Source organism: Megalobrama amblycephala, linkage group LG1 (genome assembly GCF_018812025.1).
Source record: "Megalobrama amblycephala isolate DHTTF-2021 linkage group LG1, ASM1881202v1, whole genome shotgun sequence".
In the NCBI taxonomy this organism is placed as follows: domain Eukaryota; kingdom Metazoa; phylum Chordata; class Actinopteri; order Cypriniformes; family Xenocyprididae; genus Megalobrama; species Megalobrama amblycephala.
Window position 1 is genome coordinate 50451841 of NC_063044.1, and position 19552 is coordinate 50471392.

The 19552-nt window shown below is 36.3% G+C and overlaps 2 protein-coding genes and 1 non-coding gene across 3 annotated transcripts; 1 reads left to right on the top strand and 2 right to left on the bottom strand.

Annotated features, from left to right (window-relative positions):
* Positions 1-775: 775 nt before the first annotated feature.
* Positions 776-14194, top strand: st13 (ST13 Hsp70 interacting protein). The gene is made up of 13 exons (XM_048199262.1): positions 776-935; positions 1240-1391; positions 1708-1759; positions 4459-4543; positions 5302-5375; positions 7575-7641; positions 7758-7842; positions 7931-8041; positions 8141-8243; positions 12068-12184; positions 12270-12327; positions 12495-12586; positions 13224-14194. Exons 2-13 carry the CDS (start codon positions 1282-1284, stop codon positions 13353-13355), a joined length of 1086 nt encoding a protein of 361 aa, XP_048055219.1. The 5' UTR covers positions 776-935; positions 1240-1281; the 3' UTR covers positions 13356-14194.
* Positions 14195-15639: 1445 nt separating this feature from the next.
* rbx1 (ring-box 1, E3 ubiquitin protein ligase) lies at positions 15640-18987 on the bottom strand. Its single transcript, XM_048199276.1, has 5 exons — positions 18833-18987; positions 16706-16784; positions 16495-16565; positions 16318-16403; positions 15640-15854 (listed from the first exon to the last, which is right to left on the bottom strand). The coding sequence occupies exons 1-5, from the start codon at positions 18908-18910 to the stop codon at positions 15842-15844; spliced, it is 327 nt and encodes a 108-aa protein (XP_048055233.1). The 5' UTR covers positions 18911-18987; the 3' UTR covers positions 15640-15841.
* A 135-nt stretch (positions 18988-19122) lies between these two features.
* trnaq-cug lies at positions 19123-19194 on the bottom strand. The gene has a single exon. It is a non-coding gene; the product is annotated as a tRNA-Gln (tRNA).
* Positions 19195-19552: the final 358 nt, after the last annotated feature.

A 19552-nucleotide genomic window follows, 5' to 3' on the forward strand; every position in this document is an offset into this window, starting at 1 on the left:
CTGTCATGACAGCTACAATCTGCGCCTCTGAATGAAGGAAGACCCTTCTAAGTAGCGTTACATTAGGAGACAAACATTACGTGGTTACACATTTATTTATTTGGTTTCAAGTTTATTGTTGTTTTGTTGCAATTTAGTTTTAGAAATTAAAAAATACATTTTATTCTCGCTAAATATATATTTATGTATTTTTGTGTATATGAAATAGGTAACATTTGAATCACATGATATTAATGACATTGGGACATAATTATGGAAACCATACATTAAAAAGCAAAACGAAAGGGTGTTGATGGGGTTTTATTCAGATGAGTTTTGATGACAAATTCATTTGCGATTAGTAAATGTATAGAATTTAGTCAAATATTATTAATTAAAACAGTTTTTAAGATAAGGAGTACATTTACCCACAGCAGTAAAGTTTTTATTATTATTAAATGCTTGAAAGAAAAAAACAGTAACAACACTTGTCATCATTGTCGTATAACAATAAAACAATATGCCAGAGTACAACAGTTTTTCAGTCCAGATTAAGTGCTTAAAGCTTTCAGGTTTTTAGTCAAAATACATTTTCATCTCATGTTTAAATCTTAAAAAAAGGTTTGCGCTTTGAAAATTTACATTTATGAATGTGATATTTGAAAAATAAGGACAAAAATAAGGTTTACAAAATAAATATCATTTTTATTTTCGCATTCATGACCCACAGCAGTAAAGTGAGTCTTGAACATGTTGCATATTTTACTCAAAAATGAACGCGATGCCAGAAGGACCCCTGTTGTTTTGGTTTTGTCGTAGTAGTAGGTGGTTTAATTCGCGCCTGCTCAAAATTCAGAGTCTCGCGTTCACTGACTGGCGCGTGCAGAGCGAGTTCAATCTCGCGACCCTCAAAATCGCTCTCGGGGAAGCGCGTTTTAGGCACTTTGCTCTTTCAGGTACAGCATTAATGTTTTATTTTATTCTTAAATCAACGTTTATTAAGACAGCTGAATAAAAGAATGATTAAAATACCACGCTTGTTTAACAAATCGCGCTTCCTCGCGAATTATTTCCAGAAGCTTCTATGCAGCGCGTGCGTTAATCCCGTACACCGCTAATTACTGGTTATTTACTGCACTGTTGCATTAGACAGCTCCTTGGCGTTTTTGGCTTTGGGACTACGCATAATGTATTAAGCTCTGGCGATGATCGGACACGTCAAATGACGGGAATAATAATGCACGCTTCCTTGTTTTCCAGCACATTGATTTCTCTGCTTGTGTTGGAATCCTGTTGTGAAATATGGACTCACGGAAAGTGTCGGAGTTAAAGGCCTTCGTGCAGCTGTGCAAAGAGAACCCATCTATCCTGCATCTGCCAGAGATGAGCTTCTTTAAGACCTGGCTGCAGGGGTCAGTGACTTATGCATCTGAGTTGTTTGTTTGTTTGTGTGTGTGTGTTGTTGTTTATAGTTTTGCATTCAGAATTGAATCCAAATGTTATGTTTTTCATGATGATAATAATGATAAAGCACGAAATACATTGTGTAATAATGTAGGTTTCTATGCCAAAGTTTAATGCTTGTGTGTGAGCAGTCACACCCACATCCTGCATGACATGTGGCTCCCAGAAAGTTCCAGCTTTATCCCTTTTATTGGAGCACACAGACACATAAAGCATGATCCCTGTATGACAATAATAAAATGCAAGTATGTTACTTTATTATAGAATGGGAGCAAACGTACCAATACCATCAAAGAATGACAGCTCATCATGCAAGGTAGGAAAAGAAATCAATAATTCACTGGCATTATTACTCGCCTTCAAATAAATAAATAAAATAAACAATAAACAGCATGAGGATGGAAATAATGAAATGATTTAATGAAAGAAAAATTGAAGTAATGAAATAACCTATATTATATTCATTCATATATATATATATATATATATATATATATATATATATATATATATATATATATATATATATATATATATATATATATATATATATATATACATACATACATACATATATATACATATAATATATAATATGATATATTATGTGTGTGTGTGTGAGAGAGAGAGAGCGAGAGAGTCATGTCTTGAAGAATGGTTTGTGTAACAGGGTTGAGGGGTTACTGAGGCACAGAACTAAATAATGTGATTTTAATGAATAATCATGAATTTACTTAGAAAAAAAAACATTACCAGCAAAAAAGCACAGATGGATATTTATGGGAATGGCAAAATGTATGGACTTTATTTCTCATCTTATTATTCATATCCCAAGTACACTTTCATAGAAGGCCTTGAGGGACATGACAAAATAGGTGGTGTCAACTGACAAAAAACAAAATAATCTCTAATATCGAGATAAAATGTATGTCATGGTTTTTAAACATTACTAAAGGAGACATTTCAATTAATATAAAAAGCTTTTAAAAATATATTTTGGTGACCCAATAGATAATACACTGAAAAAGGTCAGAGGGACTCAAATCATACTGGTTTCGTGGAATGACTCATATTATATTCATATATATAAACCCAATTCCAAAAACGTTGGGACACTATACATATTCTGAATAAAAACAGAATGCAATGATGTGGAAGTGTCACATTTCAATATTTTATTCAGAATACAACATAGATGACATATCAAATGTTTAAACTGAGAAAATGTATCATTTTAAGGGAAAAATAAGTTGATTTTAAATCCCCTCTTCTTGTTATAACAGTCTGCAAACGTCTGGGGACTGAGGAGACAAGTTGCTGAAGTTTAGGAATAGGAATGTTGTCCCATTCTTGTCTAATACAGGCTTCTAGTTGCTCAACTGTCTTAGGTCTTCTTTGTCGCATCTTCCTCTTTATGATGCGCCAAATGTTTTCTATGGGTGAAAGATCTGGACTGCAGGCTGGCCATTTCAGTACCTGGATACTTCTTCTACACAGTCATGATGTTGTAATTGATGCAGTATGTGGTCTGGCATTGTCATGTTGGAAAATGCAAGGTCTTCCCTGAAAGAGATGACGTCTGGATGGGAGCATATGTTGTTCTAGAACTTGAATATACCTTTCAGCATTGATGGTGCCTTTCCAGATGTGTAAGCTGCCCATGCCACACGCACTCATGCAACCCCATACCATCAGAGATGCAGGCTTCTGAACTGAGCGCTGATGACAACTTGGGTTGTCCTTGTCCTCTTTAGTCCGGATGACATGGCCTCCCAGTTTTCCAAAAAGAACTTCAAATTTTGATTCGTCTGACCACAGAACAGTTTTCCACTTTGCCACAGTCCATTTTAAATGAGCCTTGGCCCAGAGAAAACGTCTGCGCTTCTGGATCATGTTTAGATATGGCTTCTTTTTTGACCTATAGAGTTTTAGCCGGCAACAGCGAATGGCACGGTGGATTGTGTTCACCGACAATGTTTTCTGGAAGTATTTCTGAGCCCATGTTGTGATTTTCATTAGAGTAGCATTCCTGTATGTGATGCAGTGCCGTCTAAGGGCCCGAAGATCACGGGCATCCAGTATGGTTTTCCGGCCTTGACCCTTACGCACAGAGATTGATCCAGATTCTCTGAATCTTTGGATGATATTATGCACTGTAGATGATGATAACTTTAAACTCTTTGCAATTTTTCTCTGAGAAACTCCTTTCTGATATTGCTCCACTATTTTTCGCCACAGCATTGGGGGAATTGGTGATCCTCTGCCCATCTTGACTTCTGAGAGACACTGCCACTCTGAGAGGCTCTTTTTATACCCAATCATGTTGCCAATTGACCTAATAAGTTGCAAATTGGTCCTCCAGCTGTTCCTTATGTACATTTAATTTTTCCGGCCTCTTATTTCTACCTGTCCCAACTTTTTTGGAATGTGTAGCTCTCATGAAATCCAAAATGAGCCAATATTTGGCATGACATTTAAAAATGTCTCACTTTCAACATTTGATATGTTATCTATATTCTATTGTGAATAAAATATAAGCTTATGAGATTTGTAAATTATTGCATTCCTTTTTTATTCACAATTTGTACAATGTCCCAACTTTTTTGGAATCGAGTTTGTGTGTGTATATATATATATATATATATATATATATGTATATATACAATGTGTGTGTGTGTGTGTGTGAGAGAGAGAGAGAGAGAGAGAGAGAGAGAGAGAGAGAGTCATGTCTTGCAGTTCAGTTGGGGGGGAATTGTACGCATCCACTGGAAATGTGTTCGTATAAATTTCAAGATCAGTTTTGGTCCTTGGATGATGAATAATAGATGCAAAGTGTAAACAAAAAATGATCTGGTGCACCTTTTACGGTATATATTTAGTATTGCAGGGATCAAATTTATTACAAGAAATCATATGTGATGCTGTCATTGATTTGTGCTCCTACTGTGGCAGGGCTGTTTTATGAAGTTAATCTACTAAAAGATTGCCGTTGTCTGCGTTTTCATTTGCTTCTAGGGAAGCTGTCCATGTGATGGGGCCCCCAAATCAGCTTCAGAACCCGAACCTGCCCCGCCATCTGAGACTGAAGAGAGTGAAGTGGGTATGTTGACTCTAATATCTCCTTTAATATCTTTTGTTTGCTCCTCATATGCCATCTTGATATGTCATCGCTCTGGTCTTTTTTTATGGCTTGGTAATGGCTCTAAACTTTTTTTAGTTATTGCTGATGTCACCACGATTTTTCACTCTATGGCAGCATCAGCCTTGTTTTTTGATATTCAGTCTAGGGCAATTAGTAGACAACGAAACAGATGCCAGCAGAGTTTGACGTGATGTTGATGTCCAGGCTCTAAAATTAACCTTTAAAGCCACATCAAAGCCTGTTTGCAGTATCATGGAGCCTTAAAATAGAGCATGAGAATTTTTGACTGTAGAGGTAATGTAATATCTAAACTTCTGAAGGTAAAGAACCTGTTAGAAGACACTCTAGTCGCAATAGTCACTGATGTTTTGATTAGTAACCGTTTAAATCATTCTAATATGCGATTAGATGCTCAAGAAACATTTCTGATTACTATAAATGTTGAAAACAGCTTAATATTTTTTGGAAACCGTGATACGTTTGATGAATAGAAAGTTCAATAGAACATCATTTATTTGAAATCTTTTGTAACATAAACGTCTTTACTGTCATTTTTGATCAATTTAATGTATTCTTGCTAAATAAAAGTAGTTCTTTATGTGTGTATTTATTTATTATGGTGCAATGATGGAAAATATGCTTTTTTTTTGTAACAACTGTTTCTTATTGTTACATTAAGCTGTTATGTGAACATGAACTGGTATTAATTTCTCCAGAAATCGAAAATGAAGGAGTGATTGAGCCTGACACAGATGTTCCTCAGGAGATGGGCGATTACGAGAACCTAGAGGTAAATGCAATGAGTGCACAATGGGCATTTTATTTGTAGCAATACAGGGCTCGTATTATGAAAAATATACATTTCCATTATCCTTTGAGATGGGAGTTATTTGTGCTATGATACTATATGTGCCAAACTCAAAGTCAGTCCCTCCAGGATTTTGTGATCTTGCAATTAATGCAATTAATGCAAATTCAAGCAATCGCTGAATTATTTGTGGCAGCTTGCATTTTTCCTTGTTTCTGAAAAAAAGTTAATCTGAGGGGGGAGGGGGGAAGTAATATTATCTAAACAATTATACAATTTTCTAAAAATTGCAAAATCAATATCACAACTATAATATGTGTTAAATGCCAAAACATTAAAATACTAATATAAAACATTTGAAATGTATAATTTGCAATTAGTTACATTGTACAAGCATCTGTGTGTAGCACAATTATGTATTGTCAGCAAAGTTTGTTTCACCACTTGCTTTGTGCATTATTTCAGTAATTGCTCTTACTATTACTAACACTAACTACATAAATACATACTGATTATTGGTGCATTTCTAATCCCAAAAAAAATAGACAAAATATACAATTATTGCTGCAATATTTAGGACAAGCTGCTGCAAATTCAGTCATTTTAGGTTACAGAAATCAGAAAAAAGACCTGATGAACTGATAAATGCAGTGTTTTGACTTTGACGGATAAGTACATGAACATGTGACCGCCCACATTTACACCTCAACAGAACCTTTTGTGTTCAGAAACTTGAGTCACGGTTTTCTGGATTAGTTAGCAGTGCAGCAAACCACAGTTACTCATTTCACATGCAAAGGTGTTTACATAGAAGTCTTAAAGCTAGGGAAGACAATTTTAGAGAGGCTGGCAATAGCGAGCTCCAGTCCACAGATCACCATGGATTAATGTAGTAACGCTTACTGAAAACATGGTATTGTGGCAGAAATACTCAAATGCTTTTACATTATTAATTTCAGGGTTCATGCAAACTTTTCAAGGACTTTTTAAAGGATTGGTTCTCTTTCAAATAAAATTTTCTTGATAATTTACTCACCCCCATGTCATCCAAGATGTTCATGTCTTTCTTTCTTCAGTCGAAAAGAAATTAAGGTTTTTGATGAAAACATTCCAGGATTTTCTCCTTATAGTGGACTTCAATGGGCACCAAATGGTTGAAGGTCAAAATTACAATTTCAGTGCAGCTTCAAAGGGCTTTAAACGATACCAGACGAGGAATAAGGGTCTTATCTAGTGAAACTATTTTCGAAAAAAAAAAATGTAAATGTATATGCTTTATATAAACAAATTATCGCCTTCCAAGTGCTTTTGCCAAAACCACACTTTCGTATTCTGCAAAAAGTTTACGCAGTATGTCCTACGCCTTCCTTATTCTATTACGGAATGAACTTAGCATCAGTTCCATTTTTTCCGTAAGCAGTTTATGAAAAACATAAACTTCTTCAAAGTGTGACTGAATTGCACAGAAAGCAAGTAAAGAGCTCTCCTTTTATAATCACTGAAGCTGTCGGTCAGTTCAGTATGGAACATTTAATAAGAGTAGAATGTTTATAAAAATGTTTTTGCACATTACTGTTAATAAGTTAATTTTATCTGCACTTGTTAATGCAAAACAATAGTAATATGATTAAATTACCTTTTTATGATTTAAAAAAAACAAACAGTGTAACTAAATCAAGTGCAGGCGCCAACTTCTGTAGAACTTAGTGGCACCAGTTTTAGTATTTAAGCCACTTCTCTTTTTGATTGCTATCAGGATGTGAATAGAGTTTTAACCAGAATAACAAAAAAGTGTTTCTAAAAAAAAAAATGCCTACCCTACATTTAAAGGTTCTGTAGCACAAAATGGGACAAATAGAGGGAAGAAAATGGTCATGAGAAACTAAATGAGTTTTTAAGCAAGCCTTGACTAACATTATAATTTGACTGGATGAGAGCCCCTTAAATTAATGGCAAAGCTGTTTAAACATTGTGAGGTTGTAAATGTTCCCTTATTCATTGTAGACAACCATTGATGCCAAGACTTTTGTGTTGGGTTGCTCTTTCAAAAATGTTGTTGTAAATGACAGATTATTTACTGTATCTGCTTGTGATCAAAGATTGTTAAAGGCTTTAATCATGCTCTTAGTCTAAAGTGAAATTAAACAAACGGGATGATGGAACCGCTTTCTTTAATCTCAGGTCACAGATGAGATGATTGACCAGGCCAATGAGAAGAAGATGGAAGCCATCGGAGTGCTGGGAGATGGTGAGCTGCCTCTTACTTGAAATTATAATAATGTAATCATAGTGTACATTTCCTTAGTTGTGGTAATAATTCATGATAAAATCATGGGGTTCAACAAAACATGCAAACCTTTTTAGGTGACCTACAGAAAGCTCTAGACCTCTTCACGGAGGCCATCAAACTCAACCCAAAATTGGCCATTTTGTACGCCAAAAGAGCCAGGTATCAACCAATCGATGCTTTGGTTTTTACGGTCCTGATTTGTGATTGGCTGTGGTGCTAATTGCCTGTATTTGTTCGTGTCTTTCAGTGTTTATGTGAAGATGCAGAAACCCAACGCTGCCATCAGAGACTGTGACAGAGCCATCGACATCAACCCAGACTCAGCCCAGCCTTATAAATGGCGGGGGAAGGCACACAGGTAACACGCTGCAGTACATTTTCATGCAAGAGACATAATTTCTGGCTTGACACTTCACTTGTTGTGCTCAGTGTTGATGAAGATCTCTCATTCTTGCAGGTTGCTTGGCCATTGGGAGGAAGCCGCTCGAGACCTGGCGATGGCCTGTAAGCTGGACTATGATGATGAGGCCAGTTCCATGCTGAAAGAAGTCCAACCAAAGGTATCTGTGCCGAACTCTTGTTTATGATTCTTCCACAGAGACATTAAGCTGGTGTTACTATTTTTTGGAGAACAGTTGTGGTAACTGCCATCTAGAGAACCCTCTATCCTTTTTAATTTCAAGGCTCCCCATTGAATACAACAATATTTGAAGGCAACCCCCAACCCTTATTTCTACCAGATAAAATATTTTATAGCTTGGCATAACTAGAAAGATGTACAGGGGTTAGACGATGAAACTGAAACACCTAGTTTTAGACCACAATAATTTATTAGTATTGTGTAGGGCAGGGGTGGCGAACTCCAGTCCTGGAGAGCCACAGTCCTATAGAGTTCAGCTCCAACCCTGATAAAAACTCGCCTGCCTGTAGCTTCCTAGTATCCCTTCAGACCTTGATTAGCTTGTTCAGGTGGGTTTGATTAGGGTTGAAGCAAAATCTGCAGGACTGGGGCTCTCCAGGACCGACGTTCGCCACCCCGGTGTAGGGCCTCCAATACAGCGTCAATTCGTCTTGGGAATGACAGACACAAGACTTTCATCATGGCCAGAGGGATTTTGAGCCATTCCTCTTCCAGAACAATGGCCAGGTGTGATGCTGTTGGAGGAAAACATTTTCTGACTTGCTCCTCCAAAATACCTCAAAATACAATGTTTGAACCATTAGGTGCACACCATCCTCCAGAATGGTTCGATAGTCCTTGGCAGTGACGCGCCCATCAAGCACCTTAGGGAATTCCTTGATATTGCAGCCAAAACCATCACTGATCCACCTCCATGCTTCACTCTGGGCAGCAACAGTCCGGGTGTTCAGTTTCTTTGGGGCTTCTCCACACATTGCTATCACGGAAGTGAGAAAGACAGTGAAGGTGGACTCATCAGAGAACAATACATGTTTCACAAGATTTGCTCTGTTGGCATTAATGAAACCTACATTTGGCACTGGCACGAGTGGCCAAAGGTTTGGCTGTAGCAGCCCGACCATGAATACTGACCCTGTGGAGCTCCAGATGAACAGTTTTAGTGGAAACAGGAGACTCGAGGTGCACATTTCATTCTGCAGTGATTTGGACACCATAGCATCCATACACCACCAGAAAGACTTGATGTCCTGGGGTACGTTTTCCAAAAGCATCATTAGCCAACTAACATCGCAAGTTCCGTCATTACTAACATAGTTCAATGCTTTGGTGTTTCCTGATACCATTATTTAAATGAATATTCGCAAACTGCATCGCAAACTTGTGTGGTTGGAACAACAGCTCTCGAGATGTGGTTAGAAGCATAGTTTCTTGTTTTTATGACATGTGGACTTAATAAATCGTTATCTTGAGCAAAATAAGCAAGCTGACATTAAGTACAATATATATCTTTTATTTTGAATATATACAAATGTCATTTACATAATTTAGTTTGTCAAGAGATTTTAAGCACCGTTTTTGAAGAGTGCACGTGTGTACGTGCTCTGGTACGTAAGAACGAGCCTATGAATCAGGAAATAAAGCAAAATAAATGAGAATTAGTTCTCAGATGCCATGTCCTTAATTTATAAAAAAAAAATCTAGCATTAATTCGATCTCAAACGGATTAATTTAACCCTTATAGGGTCTTTGGGGTCTGCACAGACCCCAAACGACGTTTGCTTATATAAAAAAAAAGTTCTCTTTGTCCAAATGACATGAAACTTTGTACAGTTGTTAACACTTTCTAGATCTAGACTTTCTAGTGATATCTTGTTTTTATGTTAGTGTAAAAAAAGGGTCACACTCAGGGTCTTCGGGGTCTCCACAGACCCCAGGCAACAAAATGTTTTTTAAAAAACAAATGTAATTTTACTCTGTTTATTAATGTTTTTACTTCATATTTGTGCAGTTTTTGGAGGATTTGTCATATCTTTTAAATGTATAAAAATAAATAAATAAATATTTTTTTATACAAAAACAGCTTATTATGTAAAATTCACTTTATAAGAGACCCACATTTTCATTCATGGGAATAACAGGGATAATGTGACGTGGTTTAGTGTAAGATTTTTGCCCATTTTTTGGAAAATGCAGTTTTAAAAGTAAAAAAAATATCACTTTTACCAGTAGATGGCTGCAGAGCTCCACTATTTGCTATGTGTTATTTGACTGACTGAAAGACATCTTTTCACAAGTTTTTTTCAGTTGGATTTATATCTAAATATTATGAAATCACAATTATGACAATAAAAGACAATAAAAATTACTTTTTGTCAAAGTTTAGCATTTTTTTGTACTGAAAAAAAAAAAGTTTTTCAAAAATGTTGATTTTGAGGATGAATTTTGTCCAATTTCTAAGCGGGGTCTCATCATAATGTAACAATATTGAAAAACTGATTTTTTTCATTACAAAAAATACTAAACTTTGACAAAAAGTAGCCTTTATTGTTATAATGGTGATTTCAGAATATTTAGATATGAATCCAACTGAAGAATACTTGATGTCTTTCAATCAGTCAAATAGCACATAGCAAATAGTGGAGCTCTGCAGCCATCTACCATCTAAAAATGATAGTTTTTTTTTTACTTTTATAACTGCATTTTCCAAAAGATGGGCAAAAATCTTACACTAAACCATGTCAAATTATCCATGTTATCCACATGAATGAAATTTAGAAATGTGGGTCTTTTATAAAGTGAATTTTACATAAAAAGCTGTTTTTGTATAAAAACCTATTTAAAAAAAATATTTTTTAAATTTATTTATATAAATTTAAAAAATAAGGTAAATACTCCAAAAACTGCACAAACATGGAGTAAAAACATTAATAAACAGAGTAAAATTACATTTGTTTAAAAAAAACTAGCATTTTGTTGCCTGGGGTCTGTGGAGACCCCGAAGACCCTGAGTGTACTTCCCAAACGAAGACCGCACAAGGGTTAAATAAATAATTACATCATTCACCAACATGGCTGAACGACAGGGTTAGGGTTAGGATAAATGACGACAAACTGTTTCGGGAAACAGTCGTGACTAGTTGATTTGTTCAACGATGCATCGAACTGTGGTAGCAAAGCAGTGAGTTACGTCATTGTACGGGAAATGCACTCCTGGTCTCAGATGAGTCAGCAAGATGCGCACCAACAATTTGTCCTCTTCTGAACTCTGATATGTCTCTCATGATGTTGTGTGTATTGCAATATTTTATGTGCAGCTGTGCTGTCGCTCTGCTAATTCAACCTTCACAATCTGCTCTTACTGATGGAATGTGTGATCAGTGAAGATTGACCATATAGGTGTGATTCCTCCAACACTATATTAGCCAGTGTTTCAGTTTCATTGTCCAAACCCTGTACATTTGTTATAAAAAATAACCAAATAATAAGTATCTTGATTTTTTTTTTTTTTTTTTTGTTGTTGTTTTGGCTATTTTACATGCTTGTTTTGTCTTTTTTAAATAATTAAGTAACTATTACTTAAGTAATAGTTTCAGTTTTAAGATTTTATTTAATGACTCTAAATACATCATAGTGTTTTTAAAAATGTTCATGAACTAAACTTGTGTAATATTGTCAAATTATTTAGTATTTTTAAGAGATTTCTTAATCTTAATATAGTCATGATGGACCACAGGGGTCTTTTGTGTAATACAGTTTCTTGTTTTACAATTTTCTTGTCACATGACAAAGAAAATTATTGAATTCCACTTTTAATATTTAAAAAAATGAATAGATCATAGCATTTAAATAGCATTTTTTTTAAATCACTTATGTAAGTAATAGTAATTTTGTTTTCTTTAAAAAAATCCTACTGGGAAAAAAAAACTTCAGTGTGTCTCATTTGATCCCACCTCTCGCTCACAGGCCAACAAAATCATTGAGCACCGGCGCAAATACGAACGCAAACGAGAGGAACGGGAGATCAGAGCGCGGCAAGAACGAGTGAAGAAAGCGAGGGAGGAGCATGAGAGAGCACAGAGGGTAAGAAATGAATAGATTTGCATCAATCCACTGAATCATCATTTCCTGCAGAGTTGGTCCTGTTAAAGTGCGTCTGTGTGTGCAGGAAGAGGAAGCCAGACAACAAGCCGGAGGGGCACATGGAGGATTCCCAGGATTCCCAGGTATCTTCCATTAAACTATTTATTTATATAATAAACCATGTTTTATTCAGAAAACTGCACTATTAAAATAATTCAGCACTTCTCTCTCTCCTCTTACGCACTGAATGGTTCTGTTACATCATTTGAAAATCTATGGATTGATGTTGCCATTTGTTCTGATCCTTCAGGAGGTGCTGGTTTCCCAGGTGGAGCTCCTCCGTTTGGAATGCCTGGACTTAACGAGCTATTTAATGACCCTGAGGTTCTCATGGCCATGCAGGTAAAATGAACCACATACTGCTGAGCAGCAGGACAGTGAGGTTTAAAACATTTTAACAATTGCATAGACTACAGCAGGAAGTGCCATTTTTAAGTTTCCTTATTAATCACTATGCCACAAAACATTGAATTATCAGGGGATTAAAAAAAAAATTTTCCAGGCCTGGAGAAGTCATCTCAAACTACAAAAGTTTAGAAGTCATGGAAAGTTTGATAGACACTTTTCTTGTGAAGCTCAGCTGTTAAATATTTGATTGGCTAGGTATTGCTCTTATGAAGAGAAAGAAAAATCTGATCCCAAACTTTTGAACAAGGGTGTAAATTGATTCTTATTTCACTGCTGAGTGAACAATTTTATTTCTATTGCTGTCACTTTTAATAAATTGACATTGTTCAACTCAGTGTAACCATTAAGATTGTTTATCTGATGAACTTGTTATTTGTATAACACTTTGGAAAATGTGAATGTGGTTAATCACTATTACTCATACTTTGGGTTACTTGGGCCAGCCATATAGTATTGGATCTGATTCATAAGTGTCCATAATAACCTCTCATGTGTCTGACATTCCTGAGCATCTCAGCTGACTATATTTGTTTACATGATGGTAAATTGTTAATGCATTCTCATTTTCCAGGACCCAGAAGTGATGGCAGCGTTCCAGGATGTGGCGCAGAACCCCGCCAACATCGCCAAGTACCAGGGCAACCCCAAGATCATGGCCCTGATCAACAAACTCAGCTCCAAGTTTGGTGGCCAGCAGCCCTAAAAAGGGCCCAAAGAGTTCGTGTCCAGTTCCAATACTCTGCTGTAGCTTTTTCTCACTGGGTTTCTTGCCATAAATTACCAACAGTACTTAACTTAGGAGCCGTTGAACTAGAGTTACTGGTTTTAGATGAGTCTGGACTGTGCTGATGAAAGCAGAAGAAACTATGAAAGAGTATCGGAACAAGATCAGAGAGATGGGGCGCTTTTTTGGGGGGTGGGGGGCGGGGGTTGCGTGAGTGAAGCATGAACTTTAAGAATTGGGTTTATTCTTGAAACGCTTTGGGGATAAACTATTTTGTGCTCTTCACAGAGGCTAACATATTTAGCACTTACGATCCTGGTCTTCAGATCATCACAGATTCTGGATTTGAGAGACTATTCTAGCTGCATAGACAAAGCGGATTTAACAAACATGTCCATTCTGCAGCTAATCATTCCAGGGATTTAGTCTTATTATCATCACCTTTATTCGTTCAGTTTGGTAGATAGTTTGTTTGTGGTCTTATCTGGCGGACTGGAGATCTGGTTTCATAACATTCTTGGGGTCTTGACTATATTCATACTTATTTCCTCTCCAAAGCAATCAGTCAGTCATGTCCTGTTTAGATATCATGGGTGTTCCTTTCAAATGTTTTTGAATAATGTTTTTGTTCTTTATTTTTTCATTCATTCTCCTCACCCTCAATATCACCTGGCATTGCTTTCTGTCTCTCATCAATTAAAAAAAAAAAGAAGTGAAAATTCAATTATGAACAACTTTATTATTGTGACAAATTTGCATCTTGTGTGGAATTTCATGATGATTTAATTCAATAAACATTTTGGTTGTTGCAAATCTAAGATGTGTTTATTTACTGCCTTGAAATTTTAGATTAAGATTTTTTTTTTCATATAAAGGAAGTCAGCAGGCTAATTTATTTAAGAAATAAAGTCAAACAGGTTTGAAGCGACGAGTTGATGAAATAATGACAGAGTTTTCATTTTGGGTGAACTATCCAGGTAAGATGATTATTGATGCTTACTTTCGCTCAGTGGGATGGATGCACAAATATTTGTGACTAAATGTAAGGTTTGTTGAAATGAACGCTATTTTTTTTCCTGATGCTTATATTGTGTGCTAATGTTAAAAGGCACATTTATAATAAGCCAAATATTTTCTTGCACAGATCGAGAAGACAGGGCACAATTAGGAATCCCTGCTTTAAAGGATAAGTTCACTTTAAAATGAAAGATTAACAAGTTATTAAGTAGTGTAACAAGTGTAATGCCTCTTGCAGTTCAAAACACTTACGCTACGTCCTACGCCTTCCGTATGACTTGCGAAAAAAAGCGTAACCGACGCGACTTCAGTTACACTTTTTTCGTAATTTGCGGTCTGGCGGAAGCTAGATATTTTACTTCATAACTTGTTAAATGTGGATATTTTTCTTACACAAATGCATCGCTTTGCTTCAGAAGGATTTTATTAACCCCCCGGAGCCGTGTGGAGTACATTCTGCTTTGGATGGATGCACTTTCTTCAGCTTCAATCTTTCACTGCCCACATTCACAGCCATTTTAAAGCTTGGACGAATCAGGATATTAATATTTCTCCGATTGTGTTCATCAGAAAGTAGAAAGTCATTTACCAGGATGGCTTGAGGGTGAGTAAAGCTTGGGGTAATTTTAATTTTGAAGTGAACTAATCCTTTAAGGCCCATTTACACAAGAAAGATAACTATAACGATATAACTATATTATCATCCACACCAGCAGATGATATTGCTCTGTTTATTATAAACCTGCGCTGCAATTATGTCGTCTGTTGCTTTAAAAAGCATGAGCTCTTTAAAGCAGGGCGGATTCTCATGTTTTAAAAGTTCATCAGCTGGAAGAATCGTTCTGAAAGTGATTCTAGCGCTATCGTTTTAGTTGTGGTGTGTGGAATTTCAATCATTTGTAGAACTGTATCTTTATTGTTATAGTCCTTAATGTAAACGGACCTTTAGTGTTCAGTAATATACGGTATATTTACACATGTAATAGATACAGAATTATATCGGGATCTATTCACTTGTGCACCGATCTAGAGCCTGCTTCCATCACTTCAATTTATCAGATCAGAACTCATAATCTGATAATTCTATCCACATTATTTTTATTATTATTTTGCACAAGAGATGAAGCAGCTGGGTTTTTCAAATCTCTTACATCAAGCCATCATTTAAATAACAGCATAGAAATATCTAAGTTATGTGTTCGAATAGGATGCACCTGCATTATAGAAATATTATAACTGACAGAGCTGTATTTAGAGGGACTTTATTGACAATTTACAGCTTCAAATGGTGCACACAGCACAGAAATAAAAAAACATCAAGCATAATAATTCCAATGTTGACCAGTCGGTCTTTAATATGGAGAGAATGATGACATCTAAACAAAAATGCATCTGAAGAAAATTCCTGGATCTGAAACACAAACACTGGGCTGCTACACCAGATGCTTCTAATGGCCATACCTGTAAAAACAGAGCAGCATTAGATCAGCAATAACACAAGTGTCAACATTTACAACCAACAAAAGACATGTCAGGAACACCAATGCATTATCACTTTCCAGTGATGATAATAATAATGGGGGAATTTAAAAGCCCTTGTGTAACCTTTAATCAAAATACCTTCCCCTCCTCTGTCAGCGACATCTCTTCTCTGATGACTTGTTTTACTGACGTGAGGGCGGGACAACTCACATGACATCACAGCAATAGCAAACCACACCCATCCAATCAATCCCCCATGGACGAAATCAAGTCCCGCCCTACATTTTTTCCTTGTTCGAGAAGCCATTTCACTCAAATATATGTCACAGAGGAGAAAAGACTATTGCACCTTCTGTTTCATGGCTTTAAAGTCAACTGGGACTCTCTATTAATACACTTCCTTGGACTGCCACTATTTTAAGGAAGAAACTAAATCACTTACTTCTGAAACTCCCACTCTCTGTTGTCCAGGGGACACACCTGTCTGGTCTTCAGCCAGCGAGAGATGCAGTGGAAATGAAACGCGTGCTGCAGAACCAAAAGCACACCGTTAGAACCAAAATGAACAGACCTAGAGCTCAAGCTGTGTGTGTGTGTGTGTTTTAGTGTTAATACTCACATTGCAGACTCCCCAGGCCACTGTACACTCCTCTGATGTAGCTGAAGCCTGATTGGCCTGACACTCTATACCTGAAGGAAATACAAGTGATAAAAATGAACTGGACTTAAATGACCATGGCCACTGACTTAATAGCAGTTTATAGTGTGTTAAACAAGAAACAAAAAGAATGAGATGAAATCACAAAGACCAAATGTGAGTTGGTACTTACAGAGGTCCATAATGTGATTTCTACAAATGGCACAGTTGTCCACCACAATGTCCCAAGCCCACAGAGCCACCGCATTCCACTACAAGAGAAACAGAACAATGGTGTTAAAATTCCTGACTACTTTTCCATTTTGGTGAATTTTATCTCATTTGTATATATTTGTAATGCCCTAGTTATGTTTAGGGATGGGATTACTGGTGGACCTATATGTTTTTTATGGAGGCTTGCTTTTGCCACAGAATAACAACAGGCAATTGTGATTTTTTTCCTCTCACTATTCCAAATTTATATCTCACAATTGTGAGGAAAAAACTCAGAATTGTAAAAATATAAACTCGCAATTCTACGTTTTTTTCTCGCAATTCCGAGTTCATACCTAAAAAGTCAGAACTATAAACTTGAAATTGCAAGAAATTAGCTCAAAATTCTGAGAAAAATTCAAAATTGTGAGATAAAAAGACAACTGGTGGAATCTGTGGTGGAAAAAAAGCTCTCATACTTTTTTTTTTTGTTGCACAATTTAAATCACCACCTCCTAAAAGAGTTAGTTCAGCCAAAAATGCTGTCATTAATTACTCACCCTCATGCTATTCCACACCCGTAAGACCTTCGTTCATCTTCAGAACATAAATTAAGATATTTTTGATAAAATCGATGGCTCAGTGAGGCCTGCATTGACAGCAAGATAATTAACACTTTTAATGTCCAGAAAGCTACTAAAGACGTATTTAAAACAGTTCATGTGACTACAGTGGTTCAATCTTAATGTTATGAAGCGACGAGAATACATTTTGTGCTCCAAAAAAAAATAAAAATAGCGACTTTATTTCACAGTATCTAATGATGGGTGATTTCAAAACCCTGCTTCATGAAGCTTCGAAGCTTTACAAACCATTTATTTCAAATCAGTGGTTCAGAGCATCAAAGTCACATGATTTCGGTAAATGAGGCTTCGTTACGTTGTGTTTTTAAACTTTAATGGTTCACGTGAATTTGGCAGTTTGAAACACACTCCGAACCACTGATTCGAAACAGATTCATAAAGCTTCGAAGCTTCATGAAGCGGTGTTTTGAAATCACTTATCACTAGATATTGTTGAATAAAGTCGTTATTTTGTTTTGGTGTACAAAAACTATTCTCGTCGCTTCATAATATTAAAGTTGAACCACTGTAGTTACATGAACTGTTTTAATATGTCTTTAGTAGCTTTCTGGGCATTGAAAGTGTTAATTATCTTGCTGTCAATGCAGGCCTCACTGAATCATCGGATTTTATCAAAAATATCTTAATTTGTGTTCTGAAGATTAACGAAGGTCCTACGGATGTGGAACGACATGAGGGTGAGTAATTAAACACAGAATTTTCATTTTTGGCTGAACTAACCCTTTAAGTTTTCCCAGGAGACCATGTTGGATCTCTATATGTAAATGTTAATTAATCAGGAAATAAAACTACTATCACAGATCAGCAATCTATACACAAAGATCAGGAAATACATGACAAAACTGAGAGAATTTGAATGGCGATATCATGATACTTTAATATACACCATGGTACTGAATGGTTAACATGTCCATTGTACTTAAAATAATAGCACGGAACTACTCTGGTACAAGTTCAAAAAGTGTTCAGACGAAGACCACAACCGTTTGAACTGAACGTTCGGAAGGCGCCTATGATGTAAAAAGGATCGAATCGAACGTCCCATTCGATTCCATGATGAGTCTACGACAGAACGTTTGGAACATGCCTATGTCTCGGAGGGCAGCTCGCTAAATTCCCCACCAATGCTTCCTTTCTAGTGGCCTGGTTTAATAATCTCTCGGATTACGCTGCAGACTTTACTAGAATTCAAATAAGAAGCGTGAGGAACCCCCGCGTTACATGTGCCTGCTTGATATCGGATTCTACATATTCTCGGGTCATATTAAAAGCTGTTTGTAATAATAAAAAAAGCACACAGTCACTGACAGAAAATGATGCGGTGATGTGTAAGAGCAGCGCCGCTAATGCTAACCGGGGATTAAGAACACGCCAACATGGGAGAGTTTAAATGTTAACTAGACTTTAATAAAATGTATTTATACTTATGATCAATTCTTAACACTGTCTTCTCAATTCGTTACCTTTTTCACTTCAAAACGCTTCTTACTGGCTCCACTGTTGGCTCCACTTGGGGTGTCCACATCCATCGCAGCCGCCATGTTTGCTAAGGGTCTGATCTCGCGAGAGTTAGGGAGATCGCATCGTTCCTCAGTTTAGTAATCAGCGATAGGTTATCATTAAAATAAAGCAATACTGCGTCTTTATCGGATTCTGCTTATATTAAACCATATTGCTATATCCAAAAGTTACTTTTCTCAACATATCTAAAGTAAAGTAGACTATACTGTTTTGTGTGTAAATGGAAAACATTAGGTTCCACCGAGATTTGAACTCGGATCGCTGGATTCAGAGTCCAGAGTGCTAACCATTACACCATGGAACCAGATGGACATCTGCGTTGAATATGTCCGTATTTAAACAAACTAAGCTGCTGAAATAGTCATTTCGTCGTATTTTAAATTAAGATGTCGTCTAAATAGATCTGTAAGGAAATTCAGAACACTTTTTTTAAATATATGATTTATTTGAATATACACACACTTGATATTATGAAAAGTCATATTTATGAATAAAGACATGTGCCTAAACAGCTTTTGCTGGAATGGTTCACAGATTATTATTTTTGTTTTGCCCTAAAATAAATTGCACAATTTATGATCAGTGGATGTAAACACAGAATATAGTGGTGGTGACTATATCTTTATTAGCTTTACTCATAACCAAATCAACAGCAATACTAC

What these genes read in the sequence shown, in the direction of transcription:
- rbx1 (XM_048199276.1), bottom strand. Translation starts at nt 18,910, where the DNA reads ATGGCGGCTGCGATGGATGTGGACACCCCAAGTGGAGCCAACAGTGGA. An exon ending in AGCGTTTTGAAGTGAAAAAG is followed by an intron (nt 16,785 to 18,832) that starts GTAACGAATTGA and finishes TTTCTCTTGTAG; the next exon opens with TGGAATGCGGTGGCTCTGTG. An exon ending in TGGCCTGGGGAGTCTGCAAT is followed by an intron (nt 16,404 to 16,494) that starts GTGAGTATTAAC and finishes TTGGTTCTGCAG; the next exon opens with CACGCGTTTCATTTCCACTG.
- st13 (XM_048199262.1), top strand. Translation starts at nt 1,282, where the DNA reads ATGGACTCACGGAAAGTGTCGGAGTTAAAGGCCTTCGTGCAGCTGTGC. An exon ending in TTGTACGCCAAAAGAGCCAG is followed by an intron (nt 7,843 to 7,930) that starts GTATCAACCAAT and finishes CGTGTCTTTCAG; the next exon opens with TGTTTATGTGAAGATGCAGA. An exon ending in AGCATGAGAGAGCACAGAGG is followed by an intron (nt 12,185 to 12,269) that starts GTAAGAAATGAA and finishes CTGTGTGTGCAG; the next exon opens with GAAGAGGAAGCCAGACAACA.